This window comes from Vicia villosa, linkage group LG4, assembly GCF_029867415.1.
Source record: "Vicia villosa cultivar HV-30 ecotype Madison, WI linkage group LG4, Vvil1.0, whole genome shotgun sequence".
Classification (NCBI taxonomy): domain Eukaryota; kingdom Viridiplantae; phylum Streptophyta; class Magnoliopsida; order Fabales; family Fabaceae; genus Vicia; species Vicia villosa.
This window is the reverse complement of record NC_081183.1, coordinates 142,363,065-142,377,634: the sequence shown is the minus strand read 5'-3', so window position 1 is coordinate 142,377,634 and position 14,570 is coordinate 142,363,065. Positions and strand designations below refer to the sequence as shown.

The window sequence follows — 14,570 nt, the reverse complement described above, 5'->3', positions numbered from 1 at the left end:
AAGAGTAATCATGTCACGTAGGTACACTATTGAGGTCATTATGATAATGGGAAAATGAATTTTTGACAATTTTAGGAATTGTTAAAATGTTATTTGTGATAGTCGCAAAATATAATGTATGAAGGATTGAAAGATAAAATTGCACATACATTCCTTGGATAGTTTGATTACAAAATAAAGACTAAGTACGAAATACAAAATAGTACAAGGGTTAACATAGTTAATCAAAGTCCTTAGGAAGATTATCTTTCATCTTGGAGTATTGGGATTCCCATAGAGACAGACGACGTTCGATTAATTCCTGTTGTTTTTTCAGCTCTTCGATTTCTGGCACTAATTTCTGTGTCGTCTCGAGGTGTCGAATCCCCAACTGCGCCACTTCAGTCAATTCTTCCTGTTGGGATTGTTTGATTTCCTCCTGGCGAGACCTGGCAGTTTTTATCTGCTCTTCGAGGCGTTTAATTTCTTGTTCCCAGGATTCAATATTTGCTCTACAAGTCTCATATTCCTTTTGGCGTTTCAAACGCTCAAGCTTAAGGGCATCAGCCTTTTTTGTTGCATCACCAGCAGCTTTCCACGAAGAACTATGAGAAGTCACTTTTGCTTTGAGTTGTTCGTCAACTTTCTCTTTCGAAGAATTTCAGCTTGAAGTTGTTCAATCAGCAAACTCAGCGAAACAATTACTTGTGAAACTTCCTCTGAGACCAAGAGTAAATCCACCTTCTTCAAAAGATTGCTCAAACCAAAACAGCTGGTGGAATCCTTGCTTAGGCCTTCGACGAGGTTGGTTTCAAAGAAGTTTTTCTTTATTTGACGAAGAAGGTTTGGAATATCATCCGTCTTACCACCTTCCGCCAAGACATTCGAAGAAGTTTCAAGCCTGATAGGCGAAACATTATCAGCATTCATCATAGTCTTGAGGAAGCTTACAGGATCAGTGTTCTTGAGTTGCTCTAGTTCTGTAGGAGTAAGCACTGCAGGGATCTGCTTCGAAGTAGCCGCAGGAGTAACTATAGTACCGAAGGTCGAAGTTTCATTATTACTGGGTGTAGGCAAATTGGAAGTTTCATCCGCAGCTTCATGTTCAGAGATAATGTCTTCGCTCCCAGTGGGCTGCTCGACTACATTGCCACTGTTAGAACATTGAGGATTTTCTTCCATGTCTTTGTCTTGATGGGTAGGTGGAGAAGCATCATTTGAATGACTTTCTTCAGCATGCACAGTTGGAACAATGGTTGCAATAGGATTAACATCTTCGAGAACGGGAGAAAGAATATGAGATTTACGTCGAGGAATACCTGTACGTGCAATGAAAACCTGTTAAGACTGAAAGGTTGAAAAATTGTGTTTCAATTTAGAAGAGTGGATGCGTACCTTGGAGATTATTAAGATCAATATTGAGATTTGAGGTGTTGAAATCAGAAGTAGTTGTGCCCACATCATCCTACATTTACAAGGTAAGATGTAAACTTAGCTGATTGAAGTTAAGTATGAAAAATGGTTATGTTATAAAATCCAAATACCTTGGTTGGAAAATTATCTGGGCTCGAGTTATGACTTTCCACAACTGGAATAGTACTTGCAACCTTTAAAGGTGATTCATCAGAAGATACCTTATCGCTCGACGGGGTAAGCTTCAAAGTACCAGATCCTTTTTCTTTGGTTAAAGGGATGGTACTCTTTTGTCTTTTCTTTGTTGCTTGTCTGGTACGAGGAGGAGATTTATCTTCATCATCTGAAGTAGTTGTCTGAGGAATTTTCCGCTTCGACGGTGTCGGAGGCTTCGAACTCTAAGAGTACACATTAAACAAAGTGAGTAATATTCAGGAAATTGCACAAGTTAGAATATAAGGTATGTACATACCGTGGGTTTTTTTTCTAGTAGTGACAAAATCACTCCCACTTGTCTTGGTGCTCTTCGAAGCTCCAGCGCCTTTCTGTGCAGGGGTTTCCTTAATAACCCTCTTTCGACTCACAGCTGTAAACAAGATAAAAATCAGTATTTAAGTAAGGAAAGAAAGTTATTTGAAGGATAATCCAAACTCCAACCTTCAAGTATAGGAGTCAAAACACAAACATGCTCAAGACTTAAATGAAGATGTCCATTGAAATTATCCAAGGTGTGCTTAGTCGGAACTACCCGTTCAGCACGTTTTTAGATTGTTTGCAAAGAATTTTGGGAACATTCCCACACACAAACCAGTCTGGAAAAGGAGGACTTAGAGCCACACCAAAATCAGCACTAGATAATGGAGGGAATTTTGGAGGATTAAGCTGAAAAGCCACTTCGTAACGTAGTTCAGGTCGAACATACGTGGGCAATTTTAACTTATCCAGTTTAGCAGAAAACTTTTCACGTAAAGTGACCGCAGCTTCACGAACGGTCCGACTAAGGTCATCAGGCCTGTAGATAGTTTCAAAGAATTTTTGAAAGGCTTGGATTTCTTTAATATGAGTCGAAGTACCTTTATGGAAGTTCGCCTGCACATCAGCAAAAGCTTCAGTTAGTTCTTGAGTAAGGCTTCAGCGTCGAAGATTTGCGTAGTATAATAATCTATCCACCATTGATGAAAATCTATGGTAGAATAGAAGGCAGGCTCGAAGGAGATAGGAGAGAGAGAGAGTTGTGATGCCAACATATTTGGAGATTTTGGATTCATATTCATCTTCAGCTAAATGCAAAGTGTATAGACACATGTGATTCCTTTTGTCGCACATGCATTTTGGTTTAAGTTGAACCAATCCAAATTGTCTCGATACCAGATTTGGTTGATAACAAAGAAGACAACAATGACTTTTGGGAGATCGAAGTCGGTGGTATAACAGTTTAGGAGTGAGGAAAGCCTCCCAAATAACCATAGATTCAGCTTGTTGGTCTGGAGAAGTTGCTGGGAATTCTCGAGTAAACCATTCAGTACCTACTTTCCTTTCTACAAAGGGAGCCATGGAAGGACTAAACTGATAACGTTTAGCGAACATCATCATGTACGCTAAGAAGGTTTCACGAAGCTTTCCCGTTTCTTCTTTTGGAGTTAGGTGAGCTAATCTCGTTCCTTCCACTGTTCGATTCTTTATAGTTGTATCTTCTTCATCCACAACACCTTTGTATGGGAGATGAGCCTCAAAAGTGGCATTGAGACATAGCTGCAACAACCAGAAGGGGCCAGCGAAAAGAAGAGATCCTATTTTGTAGTTCTTGACAAGATCTGTTGCTTCACCAAGATTCTCGTAAAGAAATCCTAGAATCAACTGGCTTAGGTTTAACTTTTTCCCAGCATTTATCTGGTTAGCCATACAAAGATATCTCTTTGCCACTTGGATAGACCTAGAACAAAAAACGCATCTCGAAAGCCAGAGTGCTAGAAATGCAATGTGTTCTTCATCTGTGACTTCTGTAGTCGTTTGAACATGGTATCTTTGGATAAAAGCAGTATAGGTGATTGTTGCTTCATTGAACTGGGTGGTGTCAGTATCCATGAAGTTGGGATCGAAGAGTTCCCCAGTTGGTCGAAGCCCTGTGATAGCGGCTATGTCGAAGAGAGTAGGGGTAATCATTCCACAAGGAAGGTGGAAAGTATTGTGAGAAGCATCCCAGAAGTGTACTGATGCTACTAACATGGTTTGGTTGTATTCTAAACCTGTTTTGGATAACCGGATTAGGTCATAAATCCCTAGTCCCTTCCAAAAGGAAGCCTTTTATTTCTCTACTTTAGTTAGCCAAGTGTAATACAGGTCAGGATCTTTTGCTAAAGGAATTGACCTAAAGACTTTCACGAAATTGGTTACATAGTTTAACCTAATTTTTTCTAAGGTTGCGGTGTTTTCAGTCGAAGTATCATCTGCATTGACAGGTTCAGCTAAGATTGGATGACCATCTTCATCTATCTTGTTCTTACTAACCAAAGGCCTAGTTTTATAATAAGCAGGAAAAAATTTACCCAGAAAAGGGTTGTTTCCTCCAGGTAAAGGACCCATGAAGGCATGAGTTTTTCCAGAAAGTTCAAAAGGAATGATTACCTGAGAAGCGTAGATAGCGCGAGCTTCTGCGGCATTTGGGTCTGGAATGTGTTGTTGATTCCCTATCTGTGTGGGATTTTGAAGCTTTTGAATAGGTTGGAGAGCATTTGAAGAAGACGCCATGGATGAGTTTGTTTTAAGAACTGGGTTAAACAAAACCAAAGAAGATTTCTTTTCTGTGATAATCGCAGGAGAATGAAAGTGGAAGTTGTGTGAAGACAAAGGTTCAAGTATTTAAAGGTTTAACGGAAACCCTTTCAATATTTTTGGGTAAAGGTCAAAGGACACGCGGCAAACGCTGATTTAATCCAACGGCGGTCGAATAGTTGTTAGCCTTACTCCTAGTATATAGGAGTAATGATCACAAGTAATGATAAAACGTGGGAATGCACGTTCCGAAGAGATGTTTTTGAAAATGACAAGACGTTTTGAAAGTTGAGTCTTAAATGATTATGACGTTAGTTAGTTGTCTTGGAACTCTAAAAAATGAGTAAGACGAAATCTCATCATGACAAGAAACGCCTATTTCTCTTGTTTTCGAAACAGGCATTTATTGGGGGAAATTTGTTGGCTGGAGATTTCAATTGAAGAAAATGTTCTTTGAAGGATTAGAGTTCGAAGAAGAATGGTTACTGATGACCATTTCGAGAAATAAATGGCTACTGATGGCCATGTTCGAGGATGTTGTTTAAGTTGAAACAAAGATAATAGGTATTGGAGCTGGTTCGAAGTAAATTGTCTTTAAGACTTAAGCGTTTTTACGAAATACGAAGGGTACTGAAGCTTGGCGTGTTTTTGTAGCATTCTCGGTTTTGATCACGTTGCCACGTATCGAAAGAGGATTCAGGCGGGAGGATTTGAATTTCGAAAGTGTCTGTGTAACCGAACAAGGACAGATGGCGCCCCAGGGATTTGAAACGTATGCATGTGAGCAACGTGGCATCATGTTAATGTAGGACCGTTAGGGTTGAAATTAGTATAAATAAGGGTCTTAATGTTAGGATTCCGTGTGTTCATTTTGTACAAATCACTAACAAATTACTCAAGTATCAAGCGTTAAGAGAACGAGTTCGCTGAGAAATGTACGTATGACACCACCATTTTAAATACGTTATTCATCTTAATACAAGTATCTTTTTAAGTATTTTCTATCTTTCTTTATATTTCAGTCATTTACTTTCTTGCAACTTTGTCTTTTGTTTAAACTTACTTCGAAGCATTTACTTTCTGCAATTTACATTCTTGTATTCTAAGTTTCTTGCAAGTTTATCTTCACTCCATCTTTCGCCAGAGTTATATTTCCGTGTATAACAAGATGATTGTTAGTCTTTACATTTTGTCTATTTATTTCTTATATCGAAGACCAAATAACCAACCAACATGAACCAATTCATCACAAATGACAACCTTTTTTACTATGTCCTAGGATCAATCTAGTCGATCCTGCGAGTAACCAAAGTATATTCTATAGTTTGGAAGACTAGCAGTTGTTTACCGGAAATCACCGTAAACAGGGTCATGCTAGAAAACCTAACCACGGAAAATTCAGCCATGGTAGCTTCTGGGGCCTCGGCCATGATGGCAGACCAGAAAAAGGGGGGCATAAGTAATATGGAAAAGAAAGGTGAAGGAATATGGTGTACCTACTGCAACAAGCCTCGCCACACTCGTGACAACTGCTGGAAGCTGACCGGAAAGCCACCTAGTAGAGAATGAGGGCCCCAAAATCGAGACAGGGAGTGGGAAAAAAAGGAGACAACACAAGAAAGGGAGGACAAGCACACATAGTTGCTGCAACCAATGAAGAAAACAAGGGAGGGGTGGTTTAACTTAGCCAAGATGAAGTAGAGAAGATGAGATCATTCCTCAACAAGTTGGATAAACCAACAGGTAGTTGTTCTCTAGCATATTCAGGTGAGTTTCTTTCCTTTGGACTTAATGCCTCAGATAAACACTATAACCAATATTGGATACTGGATTCTGGGGCTACTGACCACATGACACCCCTACCTAAACATTTCTCCTCTTACACCCCTTGCCCTAGCAATAAGAAAATATCCACAACAGATGGCACTCTGATGACTGCAGCAGGTCAAGGAGAAGTTCAAATAAGCTCATCCAAAACCCTTAAAAATGTACTTCATATTCCTAAACTATCTGTCAGTCTGATTTCCATAAAAAAACTCATAAAAGAGCTATCATGTAATGTTATTTTTTATGACAATGCTTGTATACTGCAGGACAAGCACTCGGGGAGGACGATTGGACATGCTAGAGAATGGAATGGCCTTTACTACTTGGACAACTCGAATCTGCTACCAGACCTACAAAATAGCAACTCTTTTTTCTCTGACTCAATAAAGACCAACAGGGAGAAAGTCCTCCTACATCATTGTCGTCTTGGACATCCTTCCTTTAGAGTCATAAAAATGTTATTCCCTTCTCTTTGTAGCAAATTAGATGTGGAGAGTCTTCATTGTGAAGTGTGTGAGTTTGCTAAGCACAAGCATGTACCTTTTCCAGTTAGTAATAATATGAGCACTTTCCCTTTCTATTTAATTCATACTGATGTGTGGGGACCCTCAAATCTCCCAAATGTTTCTGGTGCCCGTTGGTTCCTTACCTTTATAGATGACTGTACTCGGGTCACATGGGTTTTCTTACTAAAACAAAAGTCCTAAGTCAGCTTTGTGGTCCAACATTTTTTCTCCATGGTGAAAAATCAATTTGGTGTTAGCATTAAAAGGATTAGATCTGATAATGCCAAAGATTAATTTAATCATGAGCTTATTTCCTTTTATCAAAAGGAAGGTATCATTCACGAGTCATCTTGTGTCAAAACACCTCAACAAAATGGGATTGCTGAGAGGAAAAATGGACACCTACTAAACCAAACTCGGGCTCTTCTTTTTCAACATAAGGTTCCTAAAAGGTTTTGGGGAGAAGCTGTTTTGACTGCATGTTATCTAATTAATAGACTACCTTCTAGTATTCAAGCCTCAAAAAGTCCTATGGAGGTTCTGTCTTCTTTCTATCCTAATGTGTCCACATTCAATCAACTCGTTCCAAGAATATTTGGATGTGTATCTTTTATCCATGTCCAAAGTGGTGATAGAGGTAAACTTGATCCTAGAGCCTTAAAATGTATTTTCATAGGATACTCATCCACAAAAAAGGGATATAAATGCTATCACCCACCATCCAAAAAATTCTTTGTGTCCAGAGATGTCACCTTTTTTGAGCAAGAAAGTTACTTCCACCAAGATCATCTTCAGGGGGAGAATACAAGAAAGGAAGATGATATTCTTATGCTCCCTGACTTAAGTTTAGGACTAGAAGTAGGGAATAGAAGTGTAACAACTTCTGAGAAGGAGGCAACTTCTGAGAAAGAGGCACAACCCACTAAGTCCACTCAAGATGGAGCTGATGTAAGATTTGGGAAAAAGCTGGTTTATACAAAGAAGACAAAGGCCATTCCAGAATCTGTCCATGTCCAAGAATCTAACCCAACATTACATGAGATAACTACCCTTGATCCTTTAATATCCACTGAATCAATCTCTGATTTCCCCACTGTACAGGAAACCGAATCCGATTCAGCACCACTTCATGAGGACCTAGATATTCCAATTGCCCTTAGAAAAGAGACTAGGAAATGTACCACCAAGCCACTTTATCCTCTAGCCAATTACCTATCATTTAAAAATTTCTCACCTACCCATAAAGCCTTCCTCACAAGCCTAAACACTACAGCCACACCTACCTCCCTATCTGAGGCATTGACTGGTAGGAAATGGAAACAAGCCATGGACTTGGAAATGGAAGCATTAAAAAAGAATAGCACATGGAATTTGGTTACTCTCCCAAATGGAAAGAAACCAGTAGGATGCAAGTGGGTATATACTATAAAATACAATGCCGATGGATCCATTGAGAGGTATAAAGCAAGGTTAGTAGCTAAGGGATTCACTCAAACTTATGGAGTGGATTACATGAAAACATTTGCTCCAGTTGCAAAAATGAATATAGTTAGGGTGATACTATCCCTAGCGGCTAATTATGGTTGGAACTTGCAACAATTTGATATTAAAAATGCATTCCTCCATGGAGAACTTGAAGAGGAGATTTACATGGAATTGCCCCTGGATATGGTGGAAAAAACGCTGCCAACACTGTTTGCAAGCTAAAAAAAGGCATTGTATGGGCTGAAACAATCACCACGAGCGTGGTTTGGTAGGTTTACTAAAGTTATGATAGGTCTGGGCTTTAAACAAAGTCAAGGAGACCACACTTTGTTAATTAAACACTCTAATTCAGGGAGAGTAACAGTGTTACTAGTTTATGTGGATGATATTATAGTGACAGGTGATGATGAGGGGGAGCAACAACTGTTAAGCCAACATCTAGCGAAGGAATTTGAAATTAAGACCTTGGGAAAATTGAAGTACATTTTGGGAATTGAAGTGGCTCATTCTAAAAAGGGAATCTTCATATCTCAACATAAATACATCATTGATTTGTTGAAAGAGATTGGTAAGACAACATGCAAGCCTGCAAGTACACCAATTGATCCAAACCTGAAGTTGGGAAATGTAGAAGAAGATACTGCAGTTGGCAAGGAAATGTATCAAAGACTAGTTGGTAGACTAATATATTTATCTCACACTAGACCTGATGTTGCATTCGCTGTGAGTCTAGTCAGCCAGTTCATGCACCAACCGAAGGAGGTTCACTTACAAGCTGCACTAAGAATTGTGCAATATTTGAAAGGGACCACAGGCAGAGGAATTCTGTTTGAATGAAATAGGAGTGTAAGTCTTGAAGCATATACAGATGCAGACTATGCAGGGTCGATTGTGGATAGGAGGTCGACTACGGGATATTGCACTTTCCTTGGAGGGAATCTTGTGACTTGGAAGAGTAAAAAACAAAGTGTGGTGGCTAGATCCAGTGCTGAAGCAGAATTCAGGGCAATGGCGCAAGGGATATGTGAGCTATTGTGGTTGAAGATCATCTTTGAAGACTTAAGAATAAAGTTGGATGAACCAATGAGACTTTATTGTGATAACAAATCTGCTATTAGCATAGCCCATAACCCAGTGCAGCATGATAGAACTAAACATATTGAAGTTGACATACATTTTATCAAAGAAAAATTAGACAGTGGCCTAATTTGCACTCCATATGTCTCCTCACAAGACAACCTTGCAGATATTCTGACGAAGGGGCTGAATAGCAACAACTTTGAGAAGATTGTTTCCAAGCTGGGAATGAAAAATACCTATTCACCAGCTTGAGGGGGAGTGTTAGAATTTGTTTTATTAGCTGTATTATTTCTGTCAGAATCGTGTTTTATTAGTTGTAGTATTTCCTTATTTAGCAGATTACAATTATAGTGTATGAGGGAAATATCCCTGAATCATAGGGATCTGATAGTTTAGGTGTTATGTATTTCCTAAAATAGCTTTCTAGCCTTGTATATATGACTGATGTACTCTCAGCAAAATTCATATAAGAAAATCAATTCATTCAACCCTAATTTTTGAGAATATATATATAAAAATATTTATTTTAAAGAGATTTATAAAAATATTTATTTTAAATTACTTTGTTAATGCGTGATTTTAAAATTCATAACATAAATGATAAAATGAATAAGGGAATGGAGAAGAGTGAAAAATTGAAAGGTATTAAAAGTTTGAAAAGGAGCATAAATGGAAATAAAATTGAAATTTATCTATTTCTTGAATCGGAGAAAAATTTGAGGGAGAGAAATTTTGTAAAATTTCTTAAAAAATTCAAAAAAATTTCAATACAACTTTAAACTTTAAAACATGAAAAGAATAGAGAAGCGACAAGTATAAAGAATTAAGAGCTGTTAAAAATTTAGAGAAAAAAATGTAAAATAAAAACACCTCTCACCAGGTACATTCTAGATAGGTTGGTGAAAATCCAAATAATACTCGTAGAAATGGATGATCTAACAATATGAAAAAAATTGTATTATCAAGTATAGAGATTTGTGGGTGATATCTTATTTTAACAACCTCCCTAAATTTATGCCAGAAAGGTGGAGTCACAATAAAAAATTCTCTAAAAATATTGATTTCAACCTTTTTAACATATGACAAATTAGCCGCATTAATTTTTAAAACAACCTTTTTTAACAAAATTTTATGGTAGAATCACAAAATTATTTAAAATAAAATTATAAAAAAATATTTTCTTTGTCTCTGGCTGAATTAATTTTAAATCTCTCTGACTAGTAACAAACTCGTCCATACGCACGGGTTCTGTTCGGTTACGCGCATTTGATATTTAGATCAATAATAAATTTTTTTCTTTATACCATTTTTGGATCAAAATATTTGATCATAAATACCATTTCTCGTATATAGAAATATTTAGATCAATAATATATTTTTTCCCGTATACAGACTTCATTTTTGTTTAGGTATCATTTAAAAAAATATTTGGATCAATTGTAAATTTCGTATATAAAAATATTTAGATCGATAGTAAAAAAATTTCTCGTATACCATTTTTTAATAAAAAAATTTGAATCATAAATACCATTTTTCGTAAATAATAGATTTTTTTCTGTATATATATATATATATATATATATATATATATATATATATATATATATATATATATATATATATATATATATATATATATATATATATATATATATATATATATATATATATTGTTTTTGTTTAGGTATCATTTATAAATTGACCTATGCCATTTTAGGATCATAGATAACATTTTTCGTATATAAAAATATTTAAATCAATAATAGATTTTTTTATCTGTATACAAACTTCATTTTTGTTTAGGTCTCATTTACAAAAATATTTGGATCAATAGTAAATTTCTTATATAAAAATATTTAGATCAATAGTAGATTTTTTCCCGTATACTATTTTTGAATAAAAAATATTTGGATCATAAATACCATTTTCGTAAATAATAGATTTTTTCTATATACAAATATTATTTTTATTTAGGTATCATTTACAAAAATATTTAGATCAATATTAAATTTTCGTATATAAAGATATTTAGATCAATAATAGATTTTTTTCCGTATACCATTTTTGGATCAAAAATATTTGATCATAAATACCATTTTCTTTCCGTATACAAATATTATTTTTATTTAGTTATCATTTACAAAAATATTTGGATCAATATTAAATTTTCGTATATAAAGATATTTAGATCAATAATAATTTTTTTTCTTATACCATTTTCGGATAAAAAATATTTGATCATAAATATCATTTATCGTATATAAAAATATTTAGAATAATAATAGATTTTTTTTCCGTATACAGACTTTATTTTTGTTTAGGTATCATTTACAAAAATATTTTGATCAATAGTAAATTTCGTATCTAAAAATATTTAGATCAATAGTAGATTTTTTTCCCGTATACTATTTTTGAATAAAAATATTTAGATTATACACACCATCTTTCGTAAATAATAGATTTTTTCCATAGACAAATATTATTTTTGTTTAGATGTCATTAACAAAAATATTTGGATCAATATTAAATTTTCGTGTATAAAAATATTTAGATCAATAATAAATTTTTTGGCCTATGCCATTTTTGAATAAAAAAAATTAAGATCATAAATAACATTTTTCGTATATAAAAGAATTTAGATCAATAATAGATTTTTTCCCGTATATGGACTTCATTTTTGTTTAGGTATCATTTACAAAATATTTGGATCAATAGTAAATATTGTATATAAATATATTTAGATCAATAGTTGATATTTTTCCCCATATACATTTTTGAATAGACAATATTTGGATCATAAATACCATTTATTGTAAATAATAGATTTTTTACGTATACAAATATTATTTTTTTTATTTAGGTATGATTTACAAAAATATTTGGATCAATATTAAATTTTTGTTTATAAAAATATTTAGATCAATAATAGATTTTTTGAATAAATTTTTCCTGTACACTATTTTTGACTAAAAAATATTTCAATTATAAATACCATTTTTCGTATTTAATATATATATATATATATATATATATATATATATATATATATATATATATATATATATATATATATATATATATATATATATATATATATATATATATATATATATATATATATATATATATATGAGAATGACTTCTTTATATGAGAATGTGAAAATGAATCTGAATCATTAAATTTTAAAATAAATTGTATAGATTATGTGTGAATCTTTTTTCTCTCTCCTACATCATTTATTTTAATAATGTATGGGAGATAATAAAAGATTCACATATAATCTCCACCATTTATTTTAAAATCTAATGGTTCTGATTCATTTCCACATTCTCACATGATATGCCATATATATATATATATATATATATATATATATATATATATATATATATATATATATATATATATATATATATATATATATATGAGGAGAGATCAAATTACACCCGAAGAGTTACACCACGAGTTACACTCGTTCAATAACTACATCTCGAATTAATATTTTTTAAATTCAACTGTTGGATTGAAACATAATATCATATGGATCATACCTATAAAATTTGAGCTTAATCTATAATGATTTATTATGTCATTGAATTACATCAAAATTAACGTTATATGAAAGCTCATTTTGACGTTAATCTTTGGATATCTTGATGATATAGTAAATCATTATAGATTAAGCTCAAACTTTATAGGTATGATCTATATGATATTATGTTTCAATCCAACGGTTGAATTTAAAAAATATTAATTCGAGATGTAGTTATTGAACGAGTGTAACTCGTGGTGTAACTCTTCGGGTGTAATTTGATCCCTCCTATATATATATATATATATATATATATATATATATATATATATATATATATATATATATATATATATATATATATATATATATATATATATTGAAAGAAATGAGTGAAAAAGTGATGAAAGAGAAAAAAATTAGAGAATGGAGAGAGATTTGATAAGTTTGATAAAATATGAGAGTTGTATTATTTTAATAATAAATTTAAGAACTTTATTGTGCAAAGATCAAATAATCTCAATTTTAATGTGGTGGCAAAAAATCAAATAAAGGTATTGTAGATTTTTCCACAACCATTAATTTTCTTATATTATAGATAAATGGTAGTTTCACCATTAAAATTTTTAAAACAACATTTGTAAGAAAAAAAATTAAAACAGCCTTGGTCATAACGAAATTTTATTTAAAACTATAAAATTAATTACGAACAAAAATTATTTCTAACAATTTTATCAATGTTACATAACTTCGAAAACTACACTAATGCAATAAAAGTTCTTACCAATATAAGATATGGATTGAGTAGACAAAATATTTATGATAGGAGATTTATGAGAGAAATGACCAGTAATAATTACTTAGTTAGTATGTGATTGAAAATATACGAAAATTTCTTTACCCATCTCCCTATCTTCTTGGTCACCTCTGGCGAAAAACCCAAAATACCCTCACTTCGGAAATGCATTTCCGAAACGCTTTTTTTCTTTCAAAATTTGTCTTATTTCGAAAATGCACTTCCGAAAACACGAAAAAAAGGTGTTTTAAGAGATGCATTTCCGAAAACACCCCCTTTTTTGGGTTTTCGGAGATGCATTTCCGAAAACACTTTTTTTTGGGAGGGGGTGTCTTCGGAGATGCATATCCGAAATATTCCAAGACCAAATTGGTCTTGGAATGTTTCGGATATACACTTCCGAATTCAATAATTATTAAAAAATTAAAATCAAGGTGAATCAATACAATTAATAGGTATAAAATGAATGTGAATCAATAAAATCAAGGTGAATCAAAATTTCCTAAACAATTTTAATTCCATAAGTAAATTTTGAATTATATAGAATTAAATATAAAATTTGTTCATTAAATAAAATCAAGACAAAATCTTTTTTTAATTTTTTTAAACTAAATAAAAAATTATAACTAATTTTTAATTATGAATCAGAATAGAAATATATAAATATATAATAATAATTATTAATTTTGTAAGTGAAATATATAAATATATAATATATAAATATATAATAATTAATATATAAATATATAAATATATAATAATTATTATAAATTAAAACACTCATTTTTTAATTTTTATAATTATTATATAAATATATAATTATATAAATATATAAATATATAATAATTTTTATAAATATATAATAATTATTATAATTATTATATAAATATATAAATTAAAACACTCATTTTTTTAATTTTTTTTAAATACATAATAATTATTTTAAATATATAAATAAAAAATTATAACTCATTTTGTAAGTGAAATTATTTTAGTTTTTTTAATTAAAATTATTTTAAATTTTAAAATATGAATTAGAATAGAAATATATAATAATTATTATTCATAACTCATAAATTATATTAAAATATATAATTATTATTATTTATTACTCATAAATTATATCAAATTTATGATATATGAATTAATTAATATCCTAAAATTAATTTTTGGAATTTT

The 14,570-nt window shown here is 32.3% G+C and overlaps 2 protein-coding genes across 2 annotated transcripts; one reads left to right on the top strand and one right to left on the bottom strand.

Annotated features, from left to right (window-relative positions):
- Nucleotides 1-220: 220 nt before the first annotated feature.
- On the bottom strand, nucleotides 221-2,985 carry LOC131597988 (nucleolin 2-like). Its single transcript, XM_058870643.1, has 4 exons — nucleotides 2,857-2,985; nucleotides 1,580-1,790; nucleotides 846-1,298; nucleotides 221-627 (listed from the first exon to the last, which is right to left on the bottom strand). Exons 1-4 carry the CDS (start codon nucleotides 2,983-2,985, stop codon nucleotides 221-223), a joined length of 1,200 nt encoding a protein of 399 aa, XP_058726626.1.
- Nucleotides 2,986-8,267: 5,282 nt separating this feature from the next.
- LOC131597987 (uncharacterized mitochondrial protein AtMg00810-like) lies at nucleotides 8,268-8,819 on the top strand. Its single transcript, XM_058870642.1, has one exon. The coding sequence runs from the start codon at nucleotides 8,268-8,270 to the stop codon at nucleotides 8,817-8,819; it is 552 nt and encodes a 183-aa protein (XP_058726625.1).
- The last annotated feature ends 5,751 nt before the right edge of the window (nucleotides 8,820-14,570 follow it).

Excerpts from the sequence above, each read along its gene's own strand:
- LOC131597987 (XM_058870642.1), top strand. The coding sequence starts at position 8,268 with ATGATAGGTCTGGGCTTTAAACAAAGTCAAGGAGACCACACTTTGTTA.
- LOC131597988 (XM_058870643.1), bottom strand. The coding sequence starts at position 2,985 with ATGATGATGTTCGCTAAACGTTATCAGTTTAGTCCTTCCATGGCTCCC. Across the intron at positions 1,299-1,579 it reads ATCACCTTTAAAGGTTGCAA|GTATTCCTCGACGTAAATCT; the intron begins GTACTATTCCAG and ends TTGCACGTACAG. Across the intron at positions 628-845 it reads GAATGTCTTGGCGGAAGGTG|AGAAAGTTGACGAACAACTC; the intron begins GTAAGACGGATG and ends ATTCTTCGAAAG.